Raw genomic sequence first — 26,474 nt, 5'->3', positions numbered from 1 at the left:
TTAAGTAGCTAATAATGAAGATATAGCTAGTTAATATAGAAAAACCTCTAAAAAATAAATTTCTATATTATTATGTAGAAATAGATATTTTATAAACACTTTGATAGTATAAAACATATTAAAAATATAAACAATATTTTAATAGATTAATATAATTACTTCTAAAAAGTTAGACGATATACTAAAGTTATAATAGCTATAGAATAAACGCTATAAATATAGTAATACTTAGAACAACTTTATAGTTTATAAATTATTTATATCGAAAATTAAAAAAATAGCTAAATCTTAATAATATAATTATTATAAATAATTAATAAATAATCTAATTATTATAAGCTTAAGTTAAATATTTTAAACTTCTCTAGAAAACTAAAGTTAAACTAGATCAAAATATAAGGTTTATAAACTATAAAACTATATAGAAAGTAAAATAGAATGTTAAAAATTATCTTAATAAACTAAAAAAATACTAATTAAAAGCTATACTTCTAATAAACGTATATATAAAAGATTATATATAGAGGTTATAAATGAATAGAGTTACATTATAATATAATAATAGGTTATTATTAACATAGTGCTTAAAATACATTTTTTGATATAGACTATCGTAGGGGGTAGACCATGGTTTGGGGTGGGGTCTTATGCCTTGCTCACTGGGATCAACTCGATCCCGTACACGCACTCCGTACTCGTCGGAATGGCGAGTCGCAATTCACGTAGTGTGGGCACTAGAGCGGTCGCAACAGCTGTGTACAACATGACGTACCAGATAGGCAGCATAGCTGCTGTCAACATCTATCGAGACGAAGACAAGCCGTACTGTAAGGAACATTCCAACTCTACAAAACTACTCTTCGAATTACTGACAAATTTGACTCAGATTACACCGCTAATAAGACTTTGATTGGGCTTTGTGTATTCAACATTCTCCTATTCATTGGCATGAAGCTGTATTACATCTGGCGTAATGATATACTTGAGAGGAGATACGCAGAGGCTTCAGAGGCAGAAAAGCAGACGGCTATCGATATGCGATTTGCCCACTAGCTCCAAAGACATGCGTTCACAAAAGTGTAAAATCAACAGATGGTCATGGGCCGTGTTATTTCAGTCAGCTTGTAGCAATACGGTTGACTTCTTGATTGTCTCTAATGCTAATCCCTCATCATCATCCTACTCTTGTCATGTTTCATTCTGAGTTCTTCCTCCATTCCAGCCTGTCATTATCGTTCTTGAGTCCTCGACCGCCTTTGGGACGTATTGCTACTCATCCTTACGCCTTCAAGAACTGCTCTAACTAACTTGCGATATCTTGCTTACAATTTACTTTTGATGGGTTCTTGGAATCGATAGACGATATCCTCAAAACGAGCCTCGGGGAAAACATAAAGCCAGTGCAGGGTCTCACCAGGCCCGCAGAAGACACCATGTACGGCATCCCCCGGTATCCACAGGATGGTCCCACCCGATACCGCGTGCCGCTTGCCATCGATCTCGACGCTTCCGGTGCCGGAAAGGATGTAATAGATCTCGGCCTGGGTGTGCTGGTGAAGAGCAAGAAAGCCCTTGGGTGGGCATGTTGCGAGTCCCGCACACATGGAATCAGTCAAGGTTTCGGGTCTCGACAGCAGCGTTTGCCAAGTGACATTGCCGTATAGGGGCTCGACGAATGCGCTCTCGGCTAAGTTGGTGATGGTCGAATGATCCATCAAGACCGGCGATAATGCCGTTCCGCTATCATGTCGCTTGTGCGAGCTGATTGGACATTAAGTCAGTCTGCGGACTAAAGATGCCTTCAAAACGGAGAGAAACCATGGAGACAAGCAACCGCAACAGCATGGGTAGGGGTCAGACGAACCAACAGGATTTCTCCATTTCGGTAGTGAAGGTTAGTGAGCGTTCAAAGGTGGAGAGCTTCCAAGGATGAGTGTTGACAGTTTCTGTTGACCTGATTAGAGGTATGACGAAGCCTTGTTCGATGAATGTCAGGACCCAGGCGTACTATGTAGCAAGGCAAGGAAGACCTTTTCCAATATGGGACCCCTGGCTTGTTGGTCCCGCTCTTTGATAAGAATAGTCATTGCCGGCAGATTTGACCTATTTGGGTAAACTTTGCCTCCGATGACAAGTATGTGGGAACAATGGCTGGATACATGTGCGGAGAGCGCTCTAGAATCTTGGCCCCCAACGGTCCGGGCGGACCGGCGACGATCCCTGGAACGTCTAAATTCATCGTCATCCGGGGCCGAGCATCCACCAGGAACACCCCCAGTTTAAGCAAGGGGGCAACAGACTGCATGCATTGATTTTCGTCTGCTTACATCGTATTTAAGTCGTCAATGACAATGGTGAACCTCCTGAAATATGACTCTGCCGTGTCTTACAGGCAATCCCATACCGCGCCAACACTCTACCCCAGACTTCTTCTACTAGTGAAGTACACTCTGCAACTTCCATCACCTTGGTTATTGTTACGTCCTCCTGCGCACCAGAAACCCCCAACACCATGGCGAACATTATCTCAGGCGCCGACATCTATGGGCCTGGATCATGGATCGATCACGATGCCCCAGCCGTCCCCGACGATGCGCTCCGGCTTTTTGAATCGCTTGCGGCGGTGACCCCAGGCTTCACGCAAGATAAAGAGATGTGGAAGTCTGTTTCGTTCCAAGGCTCGCCGCAGACAATCGCCCCTGGCCCACTCAAGTCTCCTGTCATTGCCGCGGCAGTGCACGCCATGTGCGGAGTGGTTGCCAACGAGCTCCTGGCCCTCCGAGACGGCGGCAGTCCTATCCGCCATGTTGGTATCAACACAGACCATGCTGCATTCTGGCTTGGGTGTGTTGGCATGGCCAAGCGCAACGGGTCAACCGTCCGAGAGTTGGCTAAACGGGGAGAGCTTGCGGGCATCTTCTCCAAGGACCTGGAGAAGGGCACGTTTGCAACGCCTCTGCGACTCCGCGCGACAGCCAACTATCCGACCAAAGATGAGGGGCTCTGGTACCAGCTCCATGGCTCGCTCGATGCGGGTCCTGTGCTGCAAGCCGTTGGCCTGGACGCAGAGACACCTTGCAGCGGGCTCGATGAAGCCTACAAGCTCATCGGCAAACACGTGCGGAAGTTTGGCGCTCACGAGCTGGAAGGCATCAATATTGAGCGTGGCCTCTGTGGGAGTATCTGCTATACTCCGGAGTCGTGGAGGCAGACGCGGATGAGCAAAGACCTCTCCAAACACCCTCTAGTAAACTACAAGTTGCAGTCACACGCCATCCCTACACCAGCGATTCCTTTGAGCCCCGGCTCCGACAAGCGACCTTTGGCTGGCATCAAAGTAGTGGAAATTGTGCGGATCATTGCAGGCCCAGTGATTGGAACGACGTTGGCGGCACTAGGAGCTGACGTTGTCCGCATCAACTGCAGCAGGCTACCAGACTTCAATGTAAGCACTGGTCTTTTGCACTCCAATCCTGGCATGAAAACGGGTTCTTTACATATGTTTACAAGTCACTCTGGCTATTAATCTACTGGCAAAACCATGCAAATGCTGACCTTTGATCGTAGTCTTTGCAACTCACGCTCAACGCCGGAGTTCGCACGTTGGACATTGACTTTGACAAAGAGGACGAGCTCCAGCACCTTCTCAGTCTCATCCAGGACGCCGACATCTTCGTCCAGGGCTACCGTTCAGGGTCCCTAGCCAGGAGAGGAATGGGCCTCCACGACCTCTTGGAGATAGCCGGAAAACGGAGCAAGGGCATCGTCTACGTCGAAGAGAATTGCTACGGACCAAACGGCCCCATGCACGAGCGCCCAGGCTGGCAGCAGGTAGCCGACGCCGCCTCTGGATGTTCATATGTCACCGGAAGAAGTCTGGGTCATACAGACGGCACTTGCGTATTGCCGGCTCTCCCTGTCCCAGACATGTTGACCGGTTTGATTGGCGCTATTGGGGCTATGATGGCTATAAGAGACCGCACGCGTCAGGGAGGCTCCTATCACGTCTTCGCCTCACTCATGGCGGCAGCCGCCATGCCCTTGCAGCCAGACGTCGGCCTATACTCTCCCGAAGCTGTGAAACAGTGCAATGAAAGATTCCAGTGGGGCGGAACTGGTCCAGAGCTATTCGTCCTAGAGCTGCTAGATGTTGTGCTTAAGGGATGGGCCGATGTGTTTCCCGACCACTTTGGGCCGGAATCGCCATGTTTCACCCAGCTGAAAGGTGAATGGGGCAATTTCGAGCTGCTCAAACCTGTTCTTAAGCTGGCAACTCCGGAAGAATCTCCGCATTGGTCTTCAGCACCAGAGCCCAACTGTCACCATGACAGCCAATCACTGTCATGGCTATGATGTTACAGCATCAGCGTAGTTCAATAATCGAGTGTTATGGAAGAAATTATTCACTACAAGTCGTACATAATCTCAAGTGCCATGATGAATATGTTCTAGGATTTCAAAGTGTCTATGCCTCGGCACCATTTGGTCGCCCGAAATGGCGGCGGCTCAAGATTGCCGAGTCGGGGTGGGAAAAACTACACGTATTTCCACTCCCACTCACTTGAATTCACTTCGGCCGTCAACTCCAACTTGCATCTGATCTCTGAATTTAGGATGTCGTATTCAAGGGCGATCATCATGACTCCAAGGGGCTCACGGTCGAAGGGAATCGACTAGCAGTGGCCTTCGGCTCGTATATTTCCTTAAATAGGCATACGGTCCCGAAAGTTACGATGATTTGGAAGTCAACTGCTAAAATGGGGGGATACCTTCACACGAAATCCTGATGCCACCAGAAAACTGGTCGTACCGTCCCCATTGGTAGCGGGTGACCTCGTGCTTTGTGTTTTGTGGACCCGGTCCGGCCGTCAAGCTCACACCACAATTACCACCCCTCCTGCCCTACGGATTGCTTGTCAGCGCGGCAACCCATGGCCTGTGTTTCCCATTGAGATCAAAGAGAAAGCAGTGGTGCCGATCTTCAGATTAATCGCGGAGGAGGGGTCTCCCCGCATCTGGACCAACAGAGAATCCCGTTTACGGGTCATGATACGGTATACCTCCTGAGGATATCTGACAAGGGAACCTGTCCATCGCGCTGACCACCTGAGGAATCTGCTGCACTCTTCATTAAATCCTCAATTCGGTTCAGGGAGAGTTTGTGGCTCTTTTAAGGAATCTCTTTCTCGTTTCAAAAACCAACACCGTTTCATTAGATTCTAGAGTTGCAATCACGGATCAACAACTTGCAAACTCTCAGCGAAGCACCTTCAAACCCCGCGAGTTTCTAGCCATTATGACCTTGCATTCTGATAAATACTAACGCAAACGAAGACATCAAGGGCAGTGACATGAAGACTGAACACGAGCACTGCGAAGATGCTGGAAGCGATGTTGTGGCTGGTGGCGGCTTGCATCGTCGCCTCAACAACAGGCAGATACAGCTTATTACCATTGGCGGAACCATTGGCACTGGTCTATTCGTGAGCATCGGGGCTGCTCTCGCCAAGGGGGGACCTGTGAATCTTCTGACCTGCTTCCTGCTCTATTCTTGTGTGGTGGCCCTCGTCAACAACTCCATTGCCGAGATGGTCACATATATGCCTGTTTCTGGGGGGTTTATTCGCCTTGCGGGCGATTGGTTCGATGATGCCTTAGGATTCATGGTCGGCTGGAATTTCTTCTTGTACGAGGCTCTTCTCATTCCCTTTGAGATGGTGGCACTGAATATCGTATTATCCTTTTGGGCTCCTGGCATCTCGGAACCTGGGCCTTTGGCTGGATTTTGTGTAGGGGTTATTGTCTCCTATGGGTAAGTCATTAGATTCTGGAAAATCTCCGACTAATGCCTATTCGATGCACTGACAATGCGAAAAGTATTATCAACCCCGTTGCGGTGAATATCTTTGGCGAAGCCGAGTTTTGGCTTTCAGCAGGGAAGGTCACTCTGGCATTCATGCTTTTCGGCTTTACAATCATCACTATGGCTGGCGGGAACCCTCAAGGAGATGCATACGGGTTCCGGAACTGGCACACCCCTGGTGCCTTTGCGACTTTTACTTCCACTGGAGACCTCGGCCGCCTTGAAGGGTTTATGGGCGTATTGATCACCGCGGTATTCATCATTGTCGGGCCCGACTATAACTCTATGGTGGCCGCTGAGGCAAAGCACCCCAGCCGATATATCAAGTCAGCCTTCAAGACAGTATACCTTCGCTTCGGTATCTTTTTTGTTGGAAGTGCTGTGGCAGTAGGGATTGTGATTCCCTACGATGATACGAAGCTACGAAGCATCCACATCGATGGTCAGGGCACCGGGACCTCCAATGCCTCGCCATATGTCATCGCGATGCAGAATATGGGCATCACTATCCTTGCCCATATCATTAACGCCTTGCTATGTACGAGTATCTACTCGGCGGGCAATACTTATACCCACTGTGCCGCTCGCTTGCTGTAGAGTTTAGCCCTCGAGGGTCATGCTCCAGCTTTTCTCAAGCGGGTCAAAAAGTCTGGCATCCCCATCAATTGCTTTGCCGTTACCATGGCCTTCCCGTTTTTGGCATTTCTACAGGCCAACAGCGGCTCTGCAAAGGTTCTGAGTACCCTCATCTCCGTCATTGCTGGTGGTTGTCTTGTCAACTATATCGTCATACTGATCACCTTTCTATCTTATCATAAAGGCTGCAAAGCTCAAGGCGTCGATCGCAGAAGCGGACCATATTATGGTTACCTTCAACCCTACGGTGCCTGGGTAGCTCTGGTCCTGAAGATAGCTATCGCATTTTCCAATGGATACACCGCGTTTCGCCCTTGCAATACCTCCGATGTCTTCGCCAACTATACCATGCAGCTTCTTGCACCTGTGTTGTACACAGGATGGAAGTTGGCCAAAAAGACACAGATCAAAAAAGCCCATGAGGTAGACCTTCAATGGGCTCGGTCAAGCATTGATCGGTATGAAGCTGAAGCACTGGTCAAGGATCCGCCTTCGAGCTTCTGGGGAGAGATGGCGTCGTTGATAGGCTTTGGCAAGAATAATTTGTAATCAGCGCCAAACGATGAGACGCTAGGCACTCGTTTGCCCAGTTGAGTGAGGTATCATGGAGAAGGGTTGGAGATTGGATTTGGCGTGAGGCGACGAACATCGGCAGAGACGCCTGATTTTGCAACATGTCCCTGGCGCGAATCGACGAGAAGCTGTTCAGGTTATTAATTCACTGCAAAAGATTGGACCATCTTCGTCGTAACCATCATTGTACTGCCCACCCAAAACAGAATCAGCATTGCAAGTATTTTTCAAGATACACCGCGTCTGTATACAACAAAATCTCGCTGAAGTATCCATTTCCCTCAGCTGCTAGTAGTCATCGCTAACTCAATACCTCATTACCTCATTCTTTTCTTTCAGCATTAAGTTCAACAGTGGTGAAATCGAGAGTGGTGGAAACACTATCTCAACGCCGAGCAAAGCGTATGTTGATTTCCACACCACATCCAACGGACTACCACCTTGCTCTGGGGTACGTCTACCGCACTCAGATGAAATCACTGTTTCCCAAAATAGAAGCCTAGATCTTACCCCCAGTAATGCACGTAATCCTGCTAAGTGACACGGGTGCCGGACCGTGTCCACCTTTATTCCCACCCCTCACACACTAGTGCAGATCAGCCCCCCAAGGCCGGACCGTACCCACTACGGCCGCCCGCCCGATCAGGCCCGCCTTATTCTGACTTGGGTCCGGTTGCCACGGGCCTACAACGGTATCACTTCGGAAACGTCGATTCGCTCTTAAAGGAACGAATTCAGTCAATGGAAACATGGATATGCCATGACCTCACACGAAGTCACTACGCAACCTTCAACATGCAAATGCGGCCGTCAACGATCTCTTGGAGGTCCGTCCTCCGCCAGCAACCCTGCAGACATCAGCTTGGACGCCATCGCCAGTTGGGCTCCGCGCGAATGGTGACCAGCGGCGCCACTGACAGAACCAACACTATCGGATTCATCGGCTTGGGAGCTATGGGGAATCATATGGTGAGTACCTATCCGCAAGTATTTCCGTCTATGCTTCTAACGATTTTTGATCTAGTTCAATAACCTTGTCAACAAATCTACGGAAAAGGCAGGCACCAGTGCTAAATACGTGCTATTTGATGTCAACGATGCTGCTGTGGAAGGCGTCATCCAGCGGCACCAAAAAGAGAACCCAGCTGTGTCTGTACACAGGTGCTCTCGTAAGTCTTGATCCAGAATTGATGCAGGGAATTATAACTCCTCAACTCACTTGTCCCTTTTGCCTTCTTACAGCCCCATACGACGTGGTACAGAAGGCTTCGACGATTATTACAATGGTGCCCACAGGTCGGCACGTAGAGGACGTTTATTTCGGTGACAGCAGCGTTATTCACGCCTTGGAAACGTTGGACGAGCAACAAAGATCGTCGACTTTGTGTCTTGACCAGTCCACCATCGAGCAAAGCGTCAGCAGGTCTGTCGCTCTGAAATTGAGGGAGACTGGTGCCGACCTATTGGACGCCCCCGTGTCTGGAGGTATGTCATTCTGCCCCTTCACCTTCTTATCTACCTTGGAATCTACATTATGTTGACTGACATGTTTGTAGGAGTGATCGGTGCTAGAGATGGTACTCTCGCGATAATGGTCGGCGGCAACAAGAGATCGTTTGAACGAGCAGTTCCTTATCTCCAGCCTATGGCCAGAAAGGTCACATATTGCGGTGACCTTGGTGCTGGTCTTGCAGCGAAGATATCCAACAAGTAGGGGAACTCGCCGTGTCAACTTTCATTTGAAAACTGTTCTAATCATTCCTTGAATTTACAGTCTCTTGCTAGGGATCACTATGCTGGGTCTAAGGTAAATGTATTCCTGCCTGCAGTTGATGCAGAGTGAAAATGGTTTCCATCCAGAAACTAACGCAAATCTACTCAGCGAGGCCATGCTGCTGGGCAAGAGGCTCGGTGTTGATCCTCAAGTTCTCGCAGATATCATCAATAATTCAACGGGGAGATGTTGGTCTAGTGAGGTAAGTTCTTCTGGGTTAGGTTTGACCGGATGTTTTCGATGGAAAGATTAATCCGCTCTATCACTGGTTCTTGAGACAAGCTTGGCGTTGGATTCAATATTGCACGGGTGGTAAGCTAAGAATTCTTCCAGATCAACCATCCCGTTCCGGAAGTCAAGGTAGGATATACCAGCCCTCCAGCCCATCGTCAATACACGGGAGGCTTCGTCACCAGTCTAGCGCACAAGGATCTGGCCCTGGCTGTGAAGGCTGCTGTGGAAGTGAACTCGCCACTGCCGCTTGGAAGACGTGTTGAGGAGGTTTATCGACCCCTTGCTCAAATGACGGAATGGGGAAGTCGCGACTTCAGTGTTGTCTACGAGGCACTCGACGAGGCGATAGTTGGGCATGCCACTAAGAAAGTCGAGCTGTAAATAGTACAGCCACTGCGTAATGTTCTGATGTTGTTCGCTACAGAGACTAAGCAACTGCGCGAAATACCTATGTCTAACCGCGAGATGATTGATTTCAAGATGTGGTGGCAACTACCTAATTACTAAAGTTTTCTCGCTTTTCGCGACAAGCCGCCAATGTTGAAGACTTTGCTCCAATACTAATAAACAATTGCCACTGGTCCCGCGAGTGTTCTTCTACAAAGGATTCGGAGTTAGCGGGGCTATTTGATCGCCTGGCACCCCAAAGAGGTCCGTCCACGAATCAAGCCATATGCTACTGAGGTCTTGGTTGTTATTCAAAGCTTCTTCGCTCACTGTGCTTGACATGGTGTTGTAGTCAACGACAGCCCACAAGGTCTCTTCCTCGGCCAGAGTAATGTTAGCTCTTTGGAGCTCACTACTACACAGACTACCCCCAAGGAAACCATCATACACCATCCGTCTAAGCACTGTTGCCTGTATAATTGTGAGCCATTGGTCATCTCATGGCGGGAAAGAAGCAATTACAGCACTGCAGAGCCGGGAGTGTAAGGGGTTACGCACCATAGAGGAGACATTGTTCCAATGACGACCCAGAGTGTCGAGATACGACAAAGCCTCTTCAAGCAGAACTTGAGCTCTCTGGCTCACGGCTAAATCTGAATCATCAGTTCTCAAAGCGATGATAGAACCGGCAACAGTCGCGCAGTAGCCGCTAGAAGAGGAGTGAAAGGAGCACCCCAGCCCGCGAGCGTCCCGTATGAGTGCTAGCATATGCTGCGCATGCAACCATCCTAGGTCAGATGATCGTGTCAGGAAACTCGTTGGGGCCAACGTGCGGCACGTATCAATCCGGCGCTTGAGCAGGAAAGGGTGATTAAGCAGGCAGTAGCAGAGGTGATAAAATGCCCGAGAGAAGATAATCGGGCCAGTGGTGTGGTAATCCACGACTCCATCAGCACTAATGTACGGAGCCAGAACCTGCTGTAACGGTTGTTGGATCCTCAGGGATGACTCAAAGTGGAGGAGATCAGACTCAAGAGCAGCGAAATCGGAGCTTCGATCCCAGGGAGGATGAGGACTGCGGATGTTGAACTCCTGAAGCATGTACTGCGCACTCCGTCCCAGGATCTGGGCCATGGCAATGACATGGGCGAAGGAGCCTTGACTCTGAGGGACTCTCAAGGCCCGGTTTGTCATCTCGTCAAGAGATTGTGTCTTGCTCCAGACCTCATTCTTCCAGACCACCTCTTCGCATGGTAACTGCAGGTGGCAAGACGCATCGACGATGGCTGGTGGACGACCGCGTCCGCAAGACACCAGTCGGTCCAGGAGATAGACAGACCAGAAGACGCGTCGGCGTTCTTCCTGTTCCACATATGGAAGATGTGTTGCGTTCTCCAACATGAGTCCACAATCCTGTGCCATCCTCACAGACATACCTACCTTAACCCATGCCGAACCGTGACGCGACCTGCCAGCTGCTCTTGCCGTCAGTGTTCTGCCTGTTGTCCTCTCGCTTAAGGGGAACAAGTAACAAGCTCCAGTATGAGAGCAACCACTCACCAGTGAAGTCAAACAGACCCAGAAGAGCCACCGTCTGTACTGCGGATATCTCCGTGCCAGTGCCCTCGGTGAAGCAATCAGAAACAATCAGCTTCCAGGCCCGATTAGCACAGTCGACCGATGCTTCGTGCACGCGCCCCGCGAAGTAGGGATGTGAGCAGAAGCGGCCAGCTGTAGCCACTATAGTCAGCAGCAGATGTGTAGGGACGGTTCTTTCTGACAACCGGCGACGGAAGTGCGCTTCATGGAAAAAGGAATAGGGTTGATTGTGGCAGTAGAAGAAGTACGCATCCACCGCGGCAGCGACAACGTCTTCGGGCACGCCAACATCCATGGGTGCAGGTGCCTCCTGCTCTGTCACCACACCCTGACCCTGATTTGAGGCGAGGTTCGGCGCGTCGGTGCCATTCCTAGGATTGCGCGCGGCATGAGATGCTTGTACGCTGCCTGAAAGATGCAGGTCGAGAAGGGATGTCAGGCGATCCTCAATACTATGAAGTTGACCATGTGAGCTTATTACATTATGAAAAAACGTCAGGGTGGTAGCTCACGTGCTAAGTCGAGCTGTCACATTCTCCATCTTGTTGTCAAGCATTGACAGTCTCCTCAACACAGTTGTCTGAGAGCCTCGTTAGAGAGACAGATGGGAGAGGCTTGGTTTGGCTGGACATCATCTTCCACTCACGGTGGCCTCCCGAGAAGATGCGTCGGGCTCAACGTGTGGCTCGGAGTCCAAGGAACGCTGCCAAGGGTTCTCTTCACCGTAAACGCAGTCTATTTGGAGGAGTGTATTAGCATGATAGGACAAGTACCGGAGTCTGGAATACGGCCATGGCTAACCTAGTCCCAACCGACGACAATGACCACAGACAGGTCGATCTCCGGTGCACCGACATTTCTTGCGTCTAAGTAAAGTCAGCCAGACTATAAAGTGCATGCCATGTCGTTATCTCTGCTTCCAACGCGGCCTCTGCATACTTACCGGCACTGAAGACATGCCTGAGCGATTCGTTGCACCGGGAAGAAGTCACCCCCCGCATTCATCTGTGCTGCTTGTATACTGTGCGGGATGCGGGAGGTGGTGGTCTGTGAACGGAAGGGGAAGGAGAGCGGGGTGAGTGAGTTGCGAGTTGCGAGTTATTGCTGGTTGGTGTATCTAGCTCGGCTTCAGCCACTTTAGTCATCAGCTCTAGCCGGGTAAAGGGGAGTTAGATACGGCAGTTGACGCACTCCAGGTGTTGATCCATTGCGCCCCACTTTGCGAACGTTGTAAACCGTGAACTAACCTAACCCAACTGTCTCTCAGTTTCCTGCTTCATTCTCCCGCTCTGGGTTACTGTAACCAATTCATCCTCCAGTCAAGCATTTGTCGTTCAAAAACAAACGCATATAATTTTTGTAAGACGGACAACGGTTGATCTCAGAAACAACATCAGGATGTTCTGAAGATATGCTCCTCACAGAGTCCGGACCGAACGTTCCCGCTCAGAGTATTGCCTGTTTCAAAGAGTTGTCAATCCTGTAAAGACATCATAACTCTGAGTTGATCATATGTGTGGGGTTTCGGATATCCGAAAACGGCTCGGTCTTGACATGCGATTTCCTTCGAAAAAAAAATAAAGGTGGAGAGCTTCGTCTCCACGCCTCCTACAAACCACGCCAGATGGGGACGTATGACACATCTAATTCAATTACTGACAACGAGACAATAATTAGAGGGCAAAACATCGTGTTGTAGCACAAATAAGCCCTTGCTTCCCTCGCCAAACAGCTCATGAAAAGTAAGCTGAAATTGACGTAATCGTTTCGCCCTCCACAACACAGAAGACTCATCCAATGACCTTTTTTTTCCTTGGCAAGGTCATTTTTCGTAGGTTGTCATGTGCTCATCAGCCCTGACGATGAAGAATGCTCTAGTCAAACGGCAGTCTTGTGAAGGTCACCCACCCACCGTGACTCGCGAAATTCCACTAGGCTCGGAAACCGAGGAATACTAATTGTGCACTACGGGCAAATTGTTAGTAAGCGCCAAGTGCAGCGAAATATATTCTCTCTCACCTTTTTGGCAATTTGGGAGGCTTTTTCCACCGAGTTCTCACGATCCTGCTACACCACTCACCCACGCAATGAAGTCGCCCATCCCCGACTATCTCAAACGCGTACTTGAGAATGCCCGCCCCAACGACGATGGAGCACCAGCAGACTACATCGATGTGCTAGCGAAAGCGGACACCTCCAAGATGGCAGTGGCTCTGGCCATGGTTGACGGCAATCTTTACTCGGCAGGAGACGACCGGGTCGAATTCTCAATCCAATCGATTTCCAAAGCCTTTGTCTATGCGCTGGCTATCGAGGACGCGGGATTGTCGCGGGTGTTGGAAAAGATTGGCGTGGAGCCGTCCGGCGACGCTTTCAATCGGCTCTCGCTCGAACGCGGCAGCAATCGGCCCATGAACCCCATGATCAACGCCGGAGCCATCACGGCACACACACTTGTCGTCTCGCCTAACGCTACGGTGGAGCAGAGGACGGAACGTATCCTGAAGACGTTGTCAAGACTCGCAGGCCGGGAACTTCACGTCGACGAAGAGGTCTATCAGGCCGAACTCAAGGATGCGGATCGCAACATGAGTATCGGATATATGCTAAAAGCAACCGGCATCATCACCTGCGACCCGCGAGACGCCGTGAAGGGTTACATTCGCCAATGCTCTATCAATGTCAATGTCAGGGACTTGGCCCTGATGGCAGCAACCCTCTGCAACAGCGGTGTGAACCCCATCACTGGAGACCATATTATCCCCCAAACCAGTGTCCGTCAGGTTCTCTCTATCATGACTACCTGCGGAATGTACGATGCTGCAGGCGACTGGGTTTCCAGGGTCGGCATCCCGGCGAAGAGCGGCGTGGCGGGCGGCATCCTCGGAGCTCTACCGGGCCAAGTCGGTCTCGCAGCTTTCTCTCCCAAGCTTGACGGGCGCGGAAACAGTGTGAGGGGCGTCATGATCTGTGAGCAGTTGTCACGGGACATGGGCCTGCACATGATGGACGCCAGCCAGGTCGCCGGTGCCACTGTGCGCACCTCAGTAGCCACAATCGTTGGGGGTAAGAGGGATCCGCATCATCCGAACTGCCAACGAAAAGTCGTTATCTTCAGTCTTCGAGGCGCTGTTCGATTTGCGGGGTCAGAGCGTCTTACCAGGACTCTTGCGCGTGAGCTGAGTGAGCCGGACCCGGATGACCCCGGCTCTGGAATGCATGCCAATGCCTGTGCCGTGGTATTCTCATTCCGTGACACATACTCACTAAATGCCATTGCACAAAGGATAATTCGTGAAAATATCCGACGGCTGATTTTGGATGGGCGGAATGTAGTGGTGGTCGACCCATCTGGGGTTCTGCAGATGACTATAGATCCTGAGAGTAAGGAGGAGCAACCCCATGTGTCCAAATCAGAAACTGAAGCACGGGAATTCATTGGAGGCTTGGGTTGTCAAGCGGTATTCAAAGATGATAGTTGGTGACTATCCGACCATGGATGGTTCGCCTCAATAAAAGCATACCTGTCTGGGTTGTTTTGTTGTCATAAAACAGAATAAAGTTTATGCATTCTGTACTCTATTTTTTGCCAACTACTAGTTGGATAGTGTTGATGGTACTTCCAATGTCTGATGTGTATGCTAAAGATGGGCCTTTGATATGTCACCAGAGGTTCAGACAGCATCGTAGGGAATATCCACAACTCCGACAACCACATAGTTGTCAAATCCCGCCTGCATTTGGCCAGCATTCGAAAGCATCAACTTCTTCGTTCCGTTGTTATTGATCACTTCAATGCATCTCGAATGTGCTGCCCATTGTCCCACGTCAACTTCTTTCCATCCCGCTGGATTCGCAGAATCCTCATTAACGAAAAGTTGTTCTCTGCTAGCACCGTTCATGATAATGATGCCTGAGCCATCATCTTTCTTTTCGTTGGGAGTCCAAATGACGTATGGTGATCCCCCGGTAGTATGGCCTTCGGCGGAAACAATTTTGTCCCCGCGGCCTTCAATAGTGCCAAACGTCAGGGGCGAGGAAGAGACCTTGTAATACCCTTCGCAGCCCTCATTCGTCGCGCAAACTTCATACGTGATGATGTACTGGCCCGTAGACTGAATGTGTGCCACCGTGGTCATCCCTGGGCGGTCGTCGTATGCCGACGAAGCAACGTCATCCACGGGTTCGCTCCATATCTTGAGATCTTTGGTCGTGATATGTGCAAGTTTCTGCGCATGATTCTCATCTCTCTGATCAGAGAAGAAGCACACAAATTCGCCCTCATGCATCATGAAGAATGGCTCCCATACTGCATCGTTGCCGTTCGTGGTAGTCTCGGGCCCTGCGCCATATACCATGTGACTGACAAATTCCCAGTTCAATCCCCCATCTCTACTGGCGTAAAGATCGAGATAAGCTTCGCTCAGGTCCGCCGGAACAGAAGCTCCCCCAAGAAGAATGGTTCCGGCAGGATATCCGCCAAACGCTTCTTTGAGAAGGTAGAAGTTGGGCTGATACCGCAGACCCCATCCATTGACTTGATCAGACACAGACGAAAACTCGATCCAGTTTGCGCCTCCGTCGGTTGATTTGTAAATGGGGAAGTTGGCTTGCGGAGGTTCGGGTGGATAGTTCTCCCAGGATAGGAGGTGACTACCATCAGGTAGCTGGACAGTGCGGGCGTAGATGACCTTCCAGCTGGTGTAGTTCCTATCTGGGTAGAATACTAGGTTGTTGGTGAAGTCGCTGAAAGGTGCAGGGGTGGCTCGTTGAACCAGATTTGCCAAGCCGCGGGGTGGCGCTGCGGTCGCAAATGTGACGAAGAGATGAAATAGAACTGAAAGCAATTTCATGATGAAGCGCTGGATCAACGACAGTCTCCAAGATCAAATCCGCTATTGCCTCGACTGTCCTTAATCATATTGTCTTAATCATTCACATTAACACGAGTGCCGAAGCCTTTTATAACTAACAACCAGAATAGGTGAACACATTGGAGATTTCGGTAGCTGCAGACACTCTACGGCTCTGGCCGTCTCTCAGAAACCCAGACCACGCACTATTCGTGCGGCTAACACAGAATCTTGGGAAGCTACCCCAGATCTGGTAATATGATGTCTATGTTGGGTGCAGTGCGGGGAAATTACCCTCTAATGCAACGCTGATCCGCCGGATCTTGCCTCTATTCGGGATCATAGTTCGACGTCGGACTGGCAGTCCGATTCTGAAGTTCCCACACTGGCGCTATTCCATGCCTTCCTAATCCGATTCGACCGCATCAATAGTGATGCAACATTGTATTTCTGTCAACTCGGGTCGGATTGAACGTCACATGCCGCCGAAACATACATGTACACTGAACATGATCCGATAATTTGGCGGGTTTCCGAAATTTCTTTAGCCTTCATTAACAGTCCATATTTGATTCGTTTTCATATCTCCTTTGTCAACCTCTGCTCCTCTTCCATGACGGCCTGTATGGAATCAAGAGAGATAAGCTCCTGTCCTTGCTCCTTTGACATGGGCAATAGCGGTCTTCGAGGTAGCTCACTATGTCCCAATACCATATGCACAAGCATTTTCAACCCGGCGATCTTCGGTCTTGTCAGTTTTCTTCCCTCAAGACTGGTAAGAATGATCACTCACTCCTATGCGTTGACACACTCCATCCGCCATAGCCAACAAACCTTGAATACGCTGAGCCTCATTGTAATCCTCAGAGCCTGGAGATGAGCCACATAGTTGCCAGAGCTTGACACATGTTTTCTGCGTGATTCTAAGCCAACTTTTCGGGGTATCAAGATGCAAGTGACTTACAGGAGCAAAGTTTGGGAGACCTGAGATAGCCTACAATGACAACACGGAGAAGATTCTTAGTCCAATTCAATTACATCCTAAACACTGAATCTTACCCCAGCAGCTCCGCTCGCTATCGATGGCAGCAAGATGTCAATGAAGCCATCGATGATCTTGAAGTTGTCCCCGTGACGACGACGTGGGTAGGCTTCCATGAAGGAAGGTGCGGACAGCACTGCATTGATTCTTGTGATCTTACCAACGGACGCGCATCTTTCCCCAGTAAGTATCGCAGATAATACACAGATGTCACAGATGTCAGGATTATATACTCACGTCAGCTTGACTCCGACGACATTGTTTGATCCCTTCACAACATCGACAATTAGGTCACTGTCCAAATCGATACCCCCTGACACGGCAGGAAAGTTGTAAAGAACCACTGGCAGCGGGCTTGCTTCAGCGACATCAATGAAGAATTTCGTCAGAGCAAGTCTTCCTGCCGGACTTCCAAGCTGGCCACCGTAGTATCCTGGAGGCAAGACCATAGCATAGTCGGCGCCTGCCGTTTCGGCCTTTCTGGCAAGTTCAATGGTTTCGCGGGTGCTTGGAGCCCCGATACCGGCCACGATGGGGACATGCTGTAAATCTCCTTCGTTGAGGCTAGCTCGAGCAGCCTGGATCAGTTGCGTGCGCTCTTCGGCGGATAGATGAGGGGCCTCGCCGGCTGAGCCTGCTACCACTGGAATGGTGCCCGCCGCAGCTACGTATCGCACGTGAGTTGCAAATGCATCTAGATCCAAATCTTCGTTGGGAAGGAAGAATGTAGGAAGAGGAGTGTAGATACCCCGAGGAAGGGGTCGGTGCGAGATAGAAGCCATGTTGCTTGAAAATGATGCAGCTTCAGTAGTAAACCCAGTTGCTTGCTGTGTGAAGAGACAAGGAGGCAGGACACGAATCATACAATCGGCAATCACATGACACTTCTGCTTGCACCTGATAGTGCTGTCGCCGAGCCTCCCGCCGAATCGCCGAGAAAACCCACATATCGCTTGGTGTCTCGCTGCAGAGATGCCATACATGAAGTGTTTAAGCATTCAATCCTGATTTGTGAACATGACCTCCAGGTCATGTTCCAATACGTCGTTTCAGACAACGATGTCATGGAAAAGCAATTCCGTTACACAGAACAGTACCGAAACGTATTCTCATGCGCCCTAGACTACATATTAGAAGTGAACAATAGTGATACACAAAAGCCGTACGATGGTAAGAGTTTATATCTCAATTGCCCCTCCACATACAATATCATGGATCTAGTAATGGGTTTGATTCAACCTGCTTATACTGCTGTGCGGTGTTCAACCCTACAAAGTGTAACGATATAGAGGCGAATTCTCTTCCATACTGCTGAGCTCCTCCGGGCTATATTCGGTGAGAATGCGATCATGGTCCAAAGTGTCCCTTCTCTCATTCTCTCTCCGCATGAGCCACCAATGAATAGTAGCCGGAATCATTGCCCCTAGAACAGTTGCCCCAACTGAGAAGCCGAAACCCAAAGGATAGACAGGCGCTTGTTCCTCCAGATAGATATTGGAACCAATACCGCCACCACCAACAGAGCCAAAAAGCATCAAAAGTCCGATGGAAGCAGCCCTCTTGGAAGGGTTGGGAATATTGTTGGAAGTCCAAGCTCCGACAATCGGTGCCTGAGCACTGTAACCAGCGGCTGCGATGAATATCGCAAAGTATGACACCCCTGAAACTTGCGGAAAGTGAACACTGATCCACAAGATGACGATTCCGGTAAGGCCAACAGCATAGCATGCCATTATCGAGGCATAACGCTTCTGAAAGTGATCGCTCATCCAACCGTTGAAGATGCACACAATGGTGGCGAAAACGTAAGGTGGCGTGGTCAAGGCCTGGGCGCGGATGGCTGAATATCCCAGGTTCTTCACCATCGTCGGCAGAGTATACGACAAGGAGTATGTTGGAATGGAACCTCCCCACCAGAACATCATCATCATGAGCCATGTCTTGCGGTCGCGCGCAGCTGCCCAGACGTCACTCCAGCGGAACTCGTAGGTAGGAGCATCCGGACCAGACGCGTACTTCACTCGCAACTTGGCGTAATCCAGCTCAGTGGCGGTGAGCCAGCTAGTCTTGCGAGTCTCATTGTACTGGTGGGGAAAATGACTTCAGATCGTGTTAGCAGGACGATGTGGAATTCTGAGCAAAAATACTTACGGAAGAAAGAAGATGGTCATGAGGCCAACAGCAATAGTGATGACACCTTCTATCAAGAACAGCCACTCCCAAGCAGTGTAGCCATGAGAACCATCGAGATGACCAACGCCATACGCGATTACACCTGAAAAGGCGCCAGCTGCAGTATTTGCGCCGTAGAATATAGCCATGCGCGTGGCAAGCTCTTTAGGCGTGTACCACATACTCAAAATGAAGTAAGATCCGGGGTACAAACCGGCCTCGGCGATACCGAGAGCGAGTCGAATAGCTATGAATGCTCCGAAACTGCGGCAAAGACAGGTCAAGGTCGTGATTGTACCCCAAGTTACGATAATTATAGGGAACCAAATCTTCGGCCCATGACGCCTCAGAAGAACATTCGAGACAGGTTCCCATAGACCGTATGAGAAGAAGAATACCATCAAGCCCAAATTGAATTGGGTTGATGTCATGTTGGCGTCTGTAACGAAGCCGAAAATCTTGGCGTTGCCCGCATTCGACTTGTCCAGTGAACACAACAAGTAGAGAACACTCAGAGTAGGGAGAAGACGCCAATCGACTGCAATCAGTCAGTTGATCAGTCAGTTGATCATAGGGACACTAAGTCTAAGGATCGCATTAATACGTACGCTTCTGCAAGAGTCTTTTTCTCCCAGCACCCTCAAATTGCCGATGCAAGTCCAAGTACCTCTCATACTCAGAGTTTGGAGAGTTTGCCTGACCCTCGGCCACACTAGCTTTTGACGAAGGAGACTTTTGATCTGGTGTTTTCTTTTCGACATCCTCGATTGAGGATGCGTCGTGAGGTTGAGCGCTCATGGTGAAAACACCAAGAATTGGTCGGAGAATGGAACAACAAGCAAGCGACAACGAGAAACAACAATGTCGAAAAGTTGAAAGTTGGCGTTTGAACCGGAAATCAGAGCGGCAGATCGAGACAACTTACATGGCGCTATCTGCAAGAGATTGTTGTGCCCCGCTGATCCTCTGTTGATAACGACAAGCAACCGGCTTGGCCGCATCGGCGACTCGGCGCCTCGGCGTTTTGAACTCACAGTCTCGGTGTCATTGCTATCAGCGCGACAGCTAGAACTGCCACATTGGCACCGACCATCATCCAAGATGCTTCGAGCCAATCGTCAATGGTCTGATAAATTCCAGCCCTGTGGTTCTTAGCCCGACCGAGGCAATCCGGAGTAGGTATAAGTAAAGCCTGACTGATAGCACAGGATCTTCCCCGCCATCTTATCCATCTTATCTCACAAACTTCCACAAAATTGACAAAGAGCGAACCGATACGGAAACAATTACCCGGTTGCCGTACTCATCTTATTCTACAATACCGAACCCAAGGGGCTTCAAGAACCTTGCTACCATGGCGCCCTCAGCCACGACTACATCACCCGTCCCCGGCCCTGCAGAGCTTCTGGCGACCAAGCTCGTCACGCGACCCGTTAAGGAAGATGGATCCGCACTGTATCCCGAGTTCATGCCCTTCTATAACCCTCTGGAGAAGGTAGAAGACATCGGGTCTTTCGAGCACTTCGACCCCGGGCACCGCGCTGACCCAAAGCTCCCCAATCTTCTCTCAACAGCAACCAAGGTCATTGACCTGTCGCCCCATGTTGGCACCGAGATCGAGGGAGTCCAGCTGTCGCAGCTGTCAACTGAAGGACTGGATGAACTCGCGCTTCTCGCTGCCAAGCGTGGTGCCTTAGTCTTTCGCAACCAGGACTTCCGCGACATCGGCTTCGAACGCCAGAAGCAAATCGTACGCCACTTCGGTCCACTGCACATCCATGGATGGGCGCCACACCCTGCTGCTGGCTCTGAGGAGCACATGATTATCTACGATCACAAAGAGGATCTACGTGTGCGCAAGTCTTGGAGGGGTCGCAGCCCCGTGCAATGGCACACCGACCAGTCCCCCGAGCCTCAGCCCCCTGGTACCACCTTCATCTGCATGCTCGAGTCACCCTCTGCCGCTGGTGGTGACACACTTGTGAGCTCTAGCGTTCAAGCTTTCAAGGCCCTGTCACCGAAGTTCAGGAAGAGGCTGGAGGGGTTGACTGCTATCCACTCCAATAATGATGGTGTCACCCAGGAGCTGAAGAACGGCCAAAACGCAGTCATGAGGAGACAGCAACTGGTTCAAGAACACCCTGTCGTCATCGTTCATCCCGTCACCAGAGATAAGGCACTATGTAAGTTGACTTCAGGAGGACACAATACGATATTTGCTGACAAGGACTTAAAAGATGTCAATCCCGTTTACACGAAGAAGATCGTTGGGTTCGACCAAGAGGAATCTGATTACCTCCTGAACTTTTTGTTCGATCACATCGCTAAGAGACAAGATTTCCAGTGCCGTGTTCGCTATGAGGCTGGTACCGTTCTCATCTGGGATCAGCGTGTCACGAACCACTCTCAGACCCTTGACTACCCTGCTGGTGAGCGCAGGCATGCTTTCCGTCTGACTCCATTGGCGAATAAGCCTATCCCAGCAAAGGTTGAGGAGGACGATGGTGAATGTGAGAAAGACTTCGGGCGGGTATCTCTTGGACTCTGCTAGAAGATTGGGAAATCATCTCTTCGTTGTACAGTCTTTGCGAGCTAGAATGTGAACAAATATTCGTCTGAAAATTCGGGGGTATGCCAGTGATGGCTTTGCCACTGTCTCCAAGAGTCGAGAATCGCCCCAGTACTATTCAAATCCCCAGGTTCATTCGTATCTTCTGTGGCACCCCAGGCAGACGGGTCATTTAACTCGTCAGGTCTTCTTTGGCTTCCTTCCATTACCTCTTCGTTGTCTTTTGTTGTGTGGTGGATTGTTGACTGTTGTAGAGCGTCCTCTTGATTTTCAGGGTCCTCGTTGGACAAGTGCGAAACGCCGTGACTATCTTGAAGCTGGGAATTGATTCGCACTGAATTTTCGAAAAAGTGCAGGATAGACTTTGCATTAGGCCAGTACTCCGCGAGCTCTTTCAGCGACACCAGGGCTGAATCGTATCTTCTAAGAGCCGAGATGGCAAGCAAGGGGTTCGAAATGCGTATTTCGGTGCTTAACTGAACTAAAGCCGAGAATAAACAGTTTATGATTGACATCCAAAGACATCGTATGCCATCAGTTTGGCATAAGGTGTGGAAGAGGGATTGGATCACTCCTGCAGCAGCCACGCATATCTCGCCATTTTCATCGCGCTTAGAACTTTCCACGCCACTAACGTCTCGAGATGGAGCTTTTGGAGGGTCCCTATGAAGAAGGATGAGAGCCATGTTGTAGTGTAGATGCAGATTTGTTTTCCATACACCGGCTCCTAGGGCACCATGGAGATTCAGTGACTGTGGCAGCCTCAACGCCCAGCTGGCCAACCTCTCATCGGTTTTGCGCAAAACGATGCGCCTAGCCTCGTCACTTGAAGCGCGATTTCTCTCCCGCATTGCTTTCGATACTATGATAGCCAGTTCAGACATTTGAATGAGGCTTTCAGGCTGTGCATCTGGCCCGCACTCATCAAAGTCTGATACTTTCAGCTTCTGCACATTTGAGTCCTCGAGGTGGATTGACTGTGGCCGCCCGTATTGGAGCGAGATCCATACATCGCTTTGGAAGAGCAGCCACCATACTCGTCGCCACATGCGCTTGTTGTGTTGGACTAATGTACTGCTCTCTGCGTCACGATGCATTCCCAGGCCGGTGGCGATGCGAACAGCTATTCCAAGCCAGTACCATGCATTCGCTGTCGCGTCTTCCAATCCGTCTGTGTGCCAAGTAAGAAGCAAAGCCGCTTGGACAATGGTGTCGCGATTTGATTCGAACCTAGCATCCAATAGGCTTTTGGCACGACGAAAATAGGTTGCCTTAGCGAGATGTCTCTTTTCGGAATCCTCTTCGTAAAGGGCGTGGCTACCAACAAGAAGGATAGCGTAGAGAAGTAGAAGTGAAGGCGGATTCAAAGAATCTCTAGCTCGATACTGGCCCATGAAGATACGCTCATCAACCACGGGGAACCCCGGGTTGACGTGTCGGAAATAGGCCTCCAGAAGTTCGTCTACAACAGCTTTTGGTGGCAATTGAAATGGGTCTAGAGGCAGTCGATCCACCGGATCGTGACCCGCCACTCGCCGTGAGATGCGATTTGTTGGGTAATGGCAGACCTCAGATGTGTGAACAGCAGCTCCGAATTGCTGTTGAACGAGATAGTTGACGTTCGAAACATCTGTACCAATGTAGGTCATACGGGCTTTGTTGTCGATTGGGCGATTTACAAGCTCAGGCTGGTCAATAAACTCAACCAGATGTCGCTTATAAAGATATTCGCCATCTTCTTGTGCGTGTATGTCGATTCCTGTGACGCCAAAGCCGACTGATCCAGGGGTTGATTGAACTGGTCTCTGGCCTTCCGATTGTTCTGTTACAGGCGAGGTTGGTGAGCCCCCTTTCTCAGCAGCAACAGTGATAATGCCGTCCGCCGTTGAGAGAATGGCCGTACGCGTTGGCGAAGTAGGCGGGCGTCTTTCAACTTCAACTGAAGAGTGCGAAGAACGGCGAGCTGTAGCTGCTCGAGATACCCGTTTGCGTTTCTGATGAGGACGACAGTCATCCCGAGAGCCTGCTTGACAATTTGAACATGGGATTCCAACATCATGAGCGTCGCATTTGACCTTCCGATGGTGGCAAGTGCTGCAAGCTGCTCTTGCTGGTATGCAGGTCAGTCTTTCGTCCGCCTTTTTGTCTCCGCAGCGAATGACTGAGAGTTAGACTCACTTGTGAGATTTGACCTCATCGTTTGTGTGATTTTGAATTCGACTATGCGTTGGCTCCCCCTTCCCTTGTCGGTGTTGATACCGAGCATGAAAGGAGGGAATCTACAGAGTACTCAGACGTTGACGGCTCTGGAAACCCCGTTTTCCACACAGAACACCTCCATGCTATTGACCCCAGATTCTCTCCACCAATGCAACTTCGATCATCCCGAGTGAGATAAGACGCTGCAGATAAATGTGCCCGGTGTTAATTATGCTGTAGACTAATCCGGAACATGTGATTGGTGGACCACAGTCGCCGCTTATCGTTGCCCGTCCGTCGTTATCACACAGTCTTGCCTGGAGTGTCGGCCTGTCGGCCCAATACCGACTCTTATCTTTTAAAGACCGATGATAAGATGGGGCCGGTAGTGGAAATCGGCCGCAGTGGCGATCTCACCTTCGCGCGTCCGGATGTGTGCATATGAGAATCGTGTCACCAAACAACTTCGTGGCATCACTCACGGTCGGAACAAAAGAAAAACCTAACGAAACGTCTTTGATTCAACGGTGCACCTGCTATGTCTTCCACGGCCGAGTTCGACCTCGTGATCACCAATGGTGTTTGCGTGACAGCAAGCGATGTTGCAGCGTGGGATCTTGCCATCAAAGATGAAAAGATCGTGCTGCAGGCACCATCCGGATCGCTAATTAAGGCGAATTCCAAGCGCATAATTGATGCCAGAGGCGGTTATGTCATGGTCAGTCTTTTCACCTGTACGATTAACTTTGTGATGAAACGAGTCATTTCACTAATACGATTGCAATCGACTAGCCTGGAGGAATAGACTGCCATGTTCATCTTGAGGAACCTGCAATTTATTTCAAGGGTTCTACCGGCCGCTCAGCTGACAGTTGGGAAACTGGAACCAGGTCGGCTGCGGCTGGAGGCAACACAACCGTCGTCGCCTTTGCGCCTCAGAGAAAGGGCGAAGACAACTCCCTGTTAAGTGCGGTCAATGCAACCCATAAGCTTGCAACGGGAAACTGCTACACAGATTATGGCTTCCATGTCATCATCTCTGATACCAGCCCCGAGGTGTTGTCCGAGCTGAAGACACTCAAGAGTGAGGAAGGAATTTCCTCCGTCAAGATCTACATGACGTACACGGCTCTCCAGCTTCGCGACGACCAAATTCTGAGCATTCTTCTAGAAGCACGTCAGAATGAGATTCTTACTATGATCCATGCTGAGAATGGTGATGTTCTCAACTGGCTCACAGATCAACTTGAGTTACAAGGCAAATTTGCGCCAAAGTACCACGCAAACTCGCGCCCGCCTATCCTCGAAGCTGAGGCGACCAATCGCGCAATAGCTCTATCATCCCTCATCGCTAACACGCCTATTCTGCTCGTGCACGTCAGCGATCCCTCAGCCTCCTCACGCATCCGCATCGCTCAATCCACTGAACAGCATATCTTTGCAGAGACCTGCCCGCAGTATCTCTTTCTGACAAGAGATGACCTGGACAAGCCTGGCTTTGAAGGTGCAAAGTGTGTGTGCTCACCTCCGCCCCGGACGAGTGCCGATCAGGATGCTATCTGGACGGGTCTCGCGAACGGAACTTTTACGGTACTCAGCTCTGACCACTGCCCATTCCGGTTCGATGACCCCGTGGCGGGTAAGAACTCTTGCGTCACAGCTGACCATCCCGTGGGTCAATTCCGCTATATACCCAACGGTCTGCCTGGTGTTGAGACTCGATTACCTCTTGCGTTCTCGGCACAAAGGCTAGCCCTGACAAAGTTCGTCGAGATGTCGTCCACCAATGCGGCTAAGCTCTACGGTCTGTATCCTCGAAAAGGTGCAATGATCCCTGGTGTCTCGGATGCGGACTTGGTCATCTGGTACCCGGAGGAAGAGGTCGGTGACTTCCAAGTTACAAATGACTTACTTCACCATGATGTCGACTACACGCCTTATGAAGGACAAAGTGTGAGGAATTGGCCGAGATACACGATATTGAGAGGCAATGTGGTTTGGGACCGGGATGGCGAAGGCATTGTCGCGCCAAAAGGTGTTGGCCAATTCATGAAGCGTGGATCCAGCACCTTAGCACAGGTTTGGGAGACGGTGAGGAAAGCTGGCCCACTTGATTTGGAGAGCCTTTGATGCAACTCATCTGATGAAACATCTTCTGGTTCTGCTAGAATAATCATTTATAGGAAATATTGGCTTCAAGAGGCATACTAAGTCAGGTGCAAATACCAGAAGCTTGCGTCAGCGGGAGGCACTTAACATGACATGACCTGGTTGTCCATACTCTGGATCGGCCTTCGCCCTTCGGACTCGGAACCTTGGGGTTCGGCTGCATCACCACACGGAGCGGGGCCGGAGCGAAGCGCCCCTACAGACACTATTCATCCTGAAGGTCTTAGATAAGCGTGCTTTAGGAAATAGGTAGTGAAGGATTCGCCAAAGCGGGTACCTAATACGACTAGGGCTCTCCAACTCGCCTTGCATCTCGCAGTTGCTATTAGATGCATCGTCAGGTCTCCCCTCTTCTGACGAAGAGGTTTTTCTCTCAGTTCTCTCTGGCCGAAACTATCAGTATT

General features: G+C 50.1%; 11 protein-coding genes across 11 annotated transcripts; 5 read left to right on the top strand and 6 right to left on the bottom strand.

Moving 5' to 3' along the window:
• Positions 1-1,322: 1,322 nt before the first annotated feature.
• dddW (Dimethlysulfonioproprionate lyase DddW) lies at positions 1,323-1,715 on the bottom strand (the record flags this gene model as incomplete). Its single annotated transcript, XM_037328616.1, has 1 exon — positions 1,323-1,715. One exon carries the CDS (start codon positions 1,713-1,715, stop codon positions 1,323-1,325), a length of 393 nt encoding a protein of 130 aa, XP_037173003.1.
• Positions 1,716-2,512: 797 nt separating this feature from the next.
• On the top strand, positions 2,513-7,048 carry AGP2-2 (General amino acid permease AGP2; the record flags this gene model as incomplete). The annotated part of the gene is made up of 5 exons (XM_037328615.1): positions 2,513-3,445; positions 3,568-4,225; positions 5,335-5,812; positions 5,878-6,401; positions 6,468-7,048. The coding sequence occupies 5 exons, from the start codon at positions 2,513-2,515 to the stop codon at positions 7,046-7,048; spliced, it is 3,174 nt and encodes a 1,057-aa protein (XP_037172758.1).
• Positions 7,049-7,867: 819 nt separating this feature from the next.
• Positions 7,868-9,461, top strand: CGCA056_v013370 (3-hydroxyisobutyrate dehydrogenase; the record flags this gene model as incomplete). Its single annotated transcript, XM_037328614.1, has 7 exons — positions 7,868-8,041; positions 8,097-8,241; positions 8,315-8,557; positions 8,629-8,782; positions 8,847-8,879; positions 8,955-9,048; positions 9,180-9,461. 7 exons carry the CDS (start codon positions 7,868-7,870, stop codon positions 9,459-9,461), a joined length of 1,125 nt encoding a protein of 374 aa, XP_037172759.1.
• Positions 9,462-9,677: 216 nt separating this feature from the next.
• Positions 9,678-10,661, bottom strand: CGCA056_v013369 (uncharacterized protein; the record flags this gene model as incomplete). Its single annotated transcript, XM_037328613.1, has 2 exons — positions 9,678-9,938; positions 10,026-10,661. The coding sequence occupies 2 exons, from the start codon at positions 10,659-10,661 to the stop codon at positions 9,678-9,680; spliced, it is 897 nt and encodes a 298-aa protein (XP_037173332.1).
• Positions 10,662-10,908: 247 nt separating this feature from the next.
• CGCA056_v013368 (uncharacterized protein) lies at positions 10,909-12,024 on the bottom strand (the record flags this gene model as incomplete). Its single annotated transcript, XM_037328612.1, has 5 exons — positions 10,909-11,518; positions 11,579-11,646; positions 11,713-11,801; positions 11,879-11,932; positions 12,006-12,024. 5 exons carry the CDS (start codon positions 12,022-12,024, stop codon positions 10,909-10,911), a joined length of 840 nt encoding a protein of 279 aa, XP_037173331.1.
• A 1,129-nt stretch (positions 12,025-13,153) lies between these two features.
• Positions 13,154-14,357, top strand: glsA (Glutaminase; the record flags this gene model as incomplete). Its single annotated transcript, XM_037328611.1, has 2 exons — positions 13,154-14,132; positions 14,353-14,357. The coding sequence occupies 2 exons, from the start codon at positions 13,154-13,156 to the stop codon at positions 14,355-14,357; spliced, it is 984 nt and encodes a 327-aa protein (XP_037173334.1).
• Positions 14,358-14,740: 383 nt separating this feature from the next.
• On the bottom strand, positions 14,741-15,919 carry CGCA056_v013366 (uncharacterized protein; the record flags this gene model as incomplete). The annotated part of the gene is made up of 1 exon (XM_037328610.1): positions 14,741-15,919. The coding sequence occupies one exon, from the start codon at positions 15,917-15,919 to the stop codon at positions 14,741-14,743; it is 1,179 nt and encodes a 392-aa protein (XP_037173333.1).
• A 579-nt stretch (positions 15,920-16,498) lies between these two features.
• On the bottom strand, positions 16,499-17,743 carry gaaC-0 (L-threo-3-deoxy-hexylosonate aldolase; the record flags this gene model as incomplete). The annotated part of the gene is made up of 5 exons (XM_037328609.1): positions 16,499-16,660; positions 16,713-16,832; positions 16,884-16,913; positions 16,979-17,135; positions 17,199-17,743. 5 exons carry the CDS (start codon positions 17,741-17,743, stop codon positions 16,499-16,501), a joined length of 1,014 nt encoding a protein of 337 aa, XP_037173336.1.
• A 486-nt stretch (positions 17,744-18,229) lies between these two features.
• On the bottom strand, positions 18,230-19,931 carry prlL-11 (MFS transporter prlL; the record flags this gene model as incomplete). Its single annotated transcript, XM_037328608.1, has 3 exons — positions 18,230-19,061; positions 19,113-19,671; positions 19,742-19,931. The coding sequence occupies 3 exons, from the start codon at positions 19,929-19,931 to the stop codon at positions 18,230-18,232; spliced, it is 1,581 nt and encodes a 526-aa protein (XP_037173335.1).
• Positions 19,932-20,487: 556 nt separating this feature from the next.
• Positions 20,488-21,684, top strand: JLP1-0 (Alpha-ketoglutarate-dependent sulfonate dioxygenase; the record flags this gene model as incomplete). The annotated part of the gene is made up of 2 exons (XM_037328607.1): positions 20,488-21,316; positions 21,371-21,684. 2 exons carry the CDS (start codon positions 20,488-20,490, stop codon positions 21,682-21,684), a joined length of 1,143 nt encoding a protein of 380 aa, XP_037172683.1.
• Positions 21,685-24,439: 2,755 nt separating this feature from the next.
• PYD2-0 (Dihydropyrimidinase) lies at positions 24,440-26,031 on the top strand (the record flags this gene model as incomplete). The annotated part of the gene is made up of 2 exons (XM_037328606.1): positions 24,440-24,619; positions 24,694-26,031. 2 exons carry the CDS (start codon positions 24,440-24,442, stop codon positions 26,029-26,031), a joined length of 1,518 nt encoding a protein of 505 aa, XP_037173337.1.
• Positions 26,032-26,474: the final 443 nt, after the last annotated feature.

The sequence above is a fragment of the Colletotrichum aenigma genome (genome assembly GCF_013390185.1).
Source record: "Colletotrichum aenigma strain Cg56 chromosome Unknown KSG_Cg56_contig09, whole genome shotgun sequence".
Classification (NCBI taxonomy): Eukaryota; Fungi; Ascomycota; class Sordariomycetes; order Glomerellales; family Glomerellaceae; genus Colletotrichum; species Colletotrichum aenigma.
Note: the sequence above shows the minus strand (reverse complement) of the source record. Positions and strands in the feature narration are given on the sequence as shown.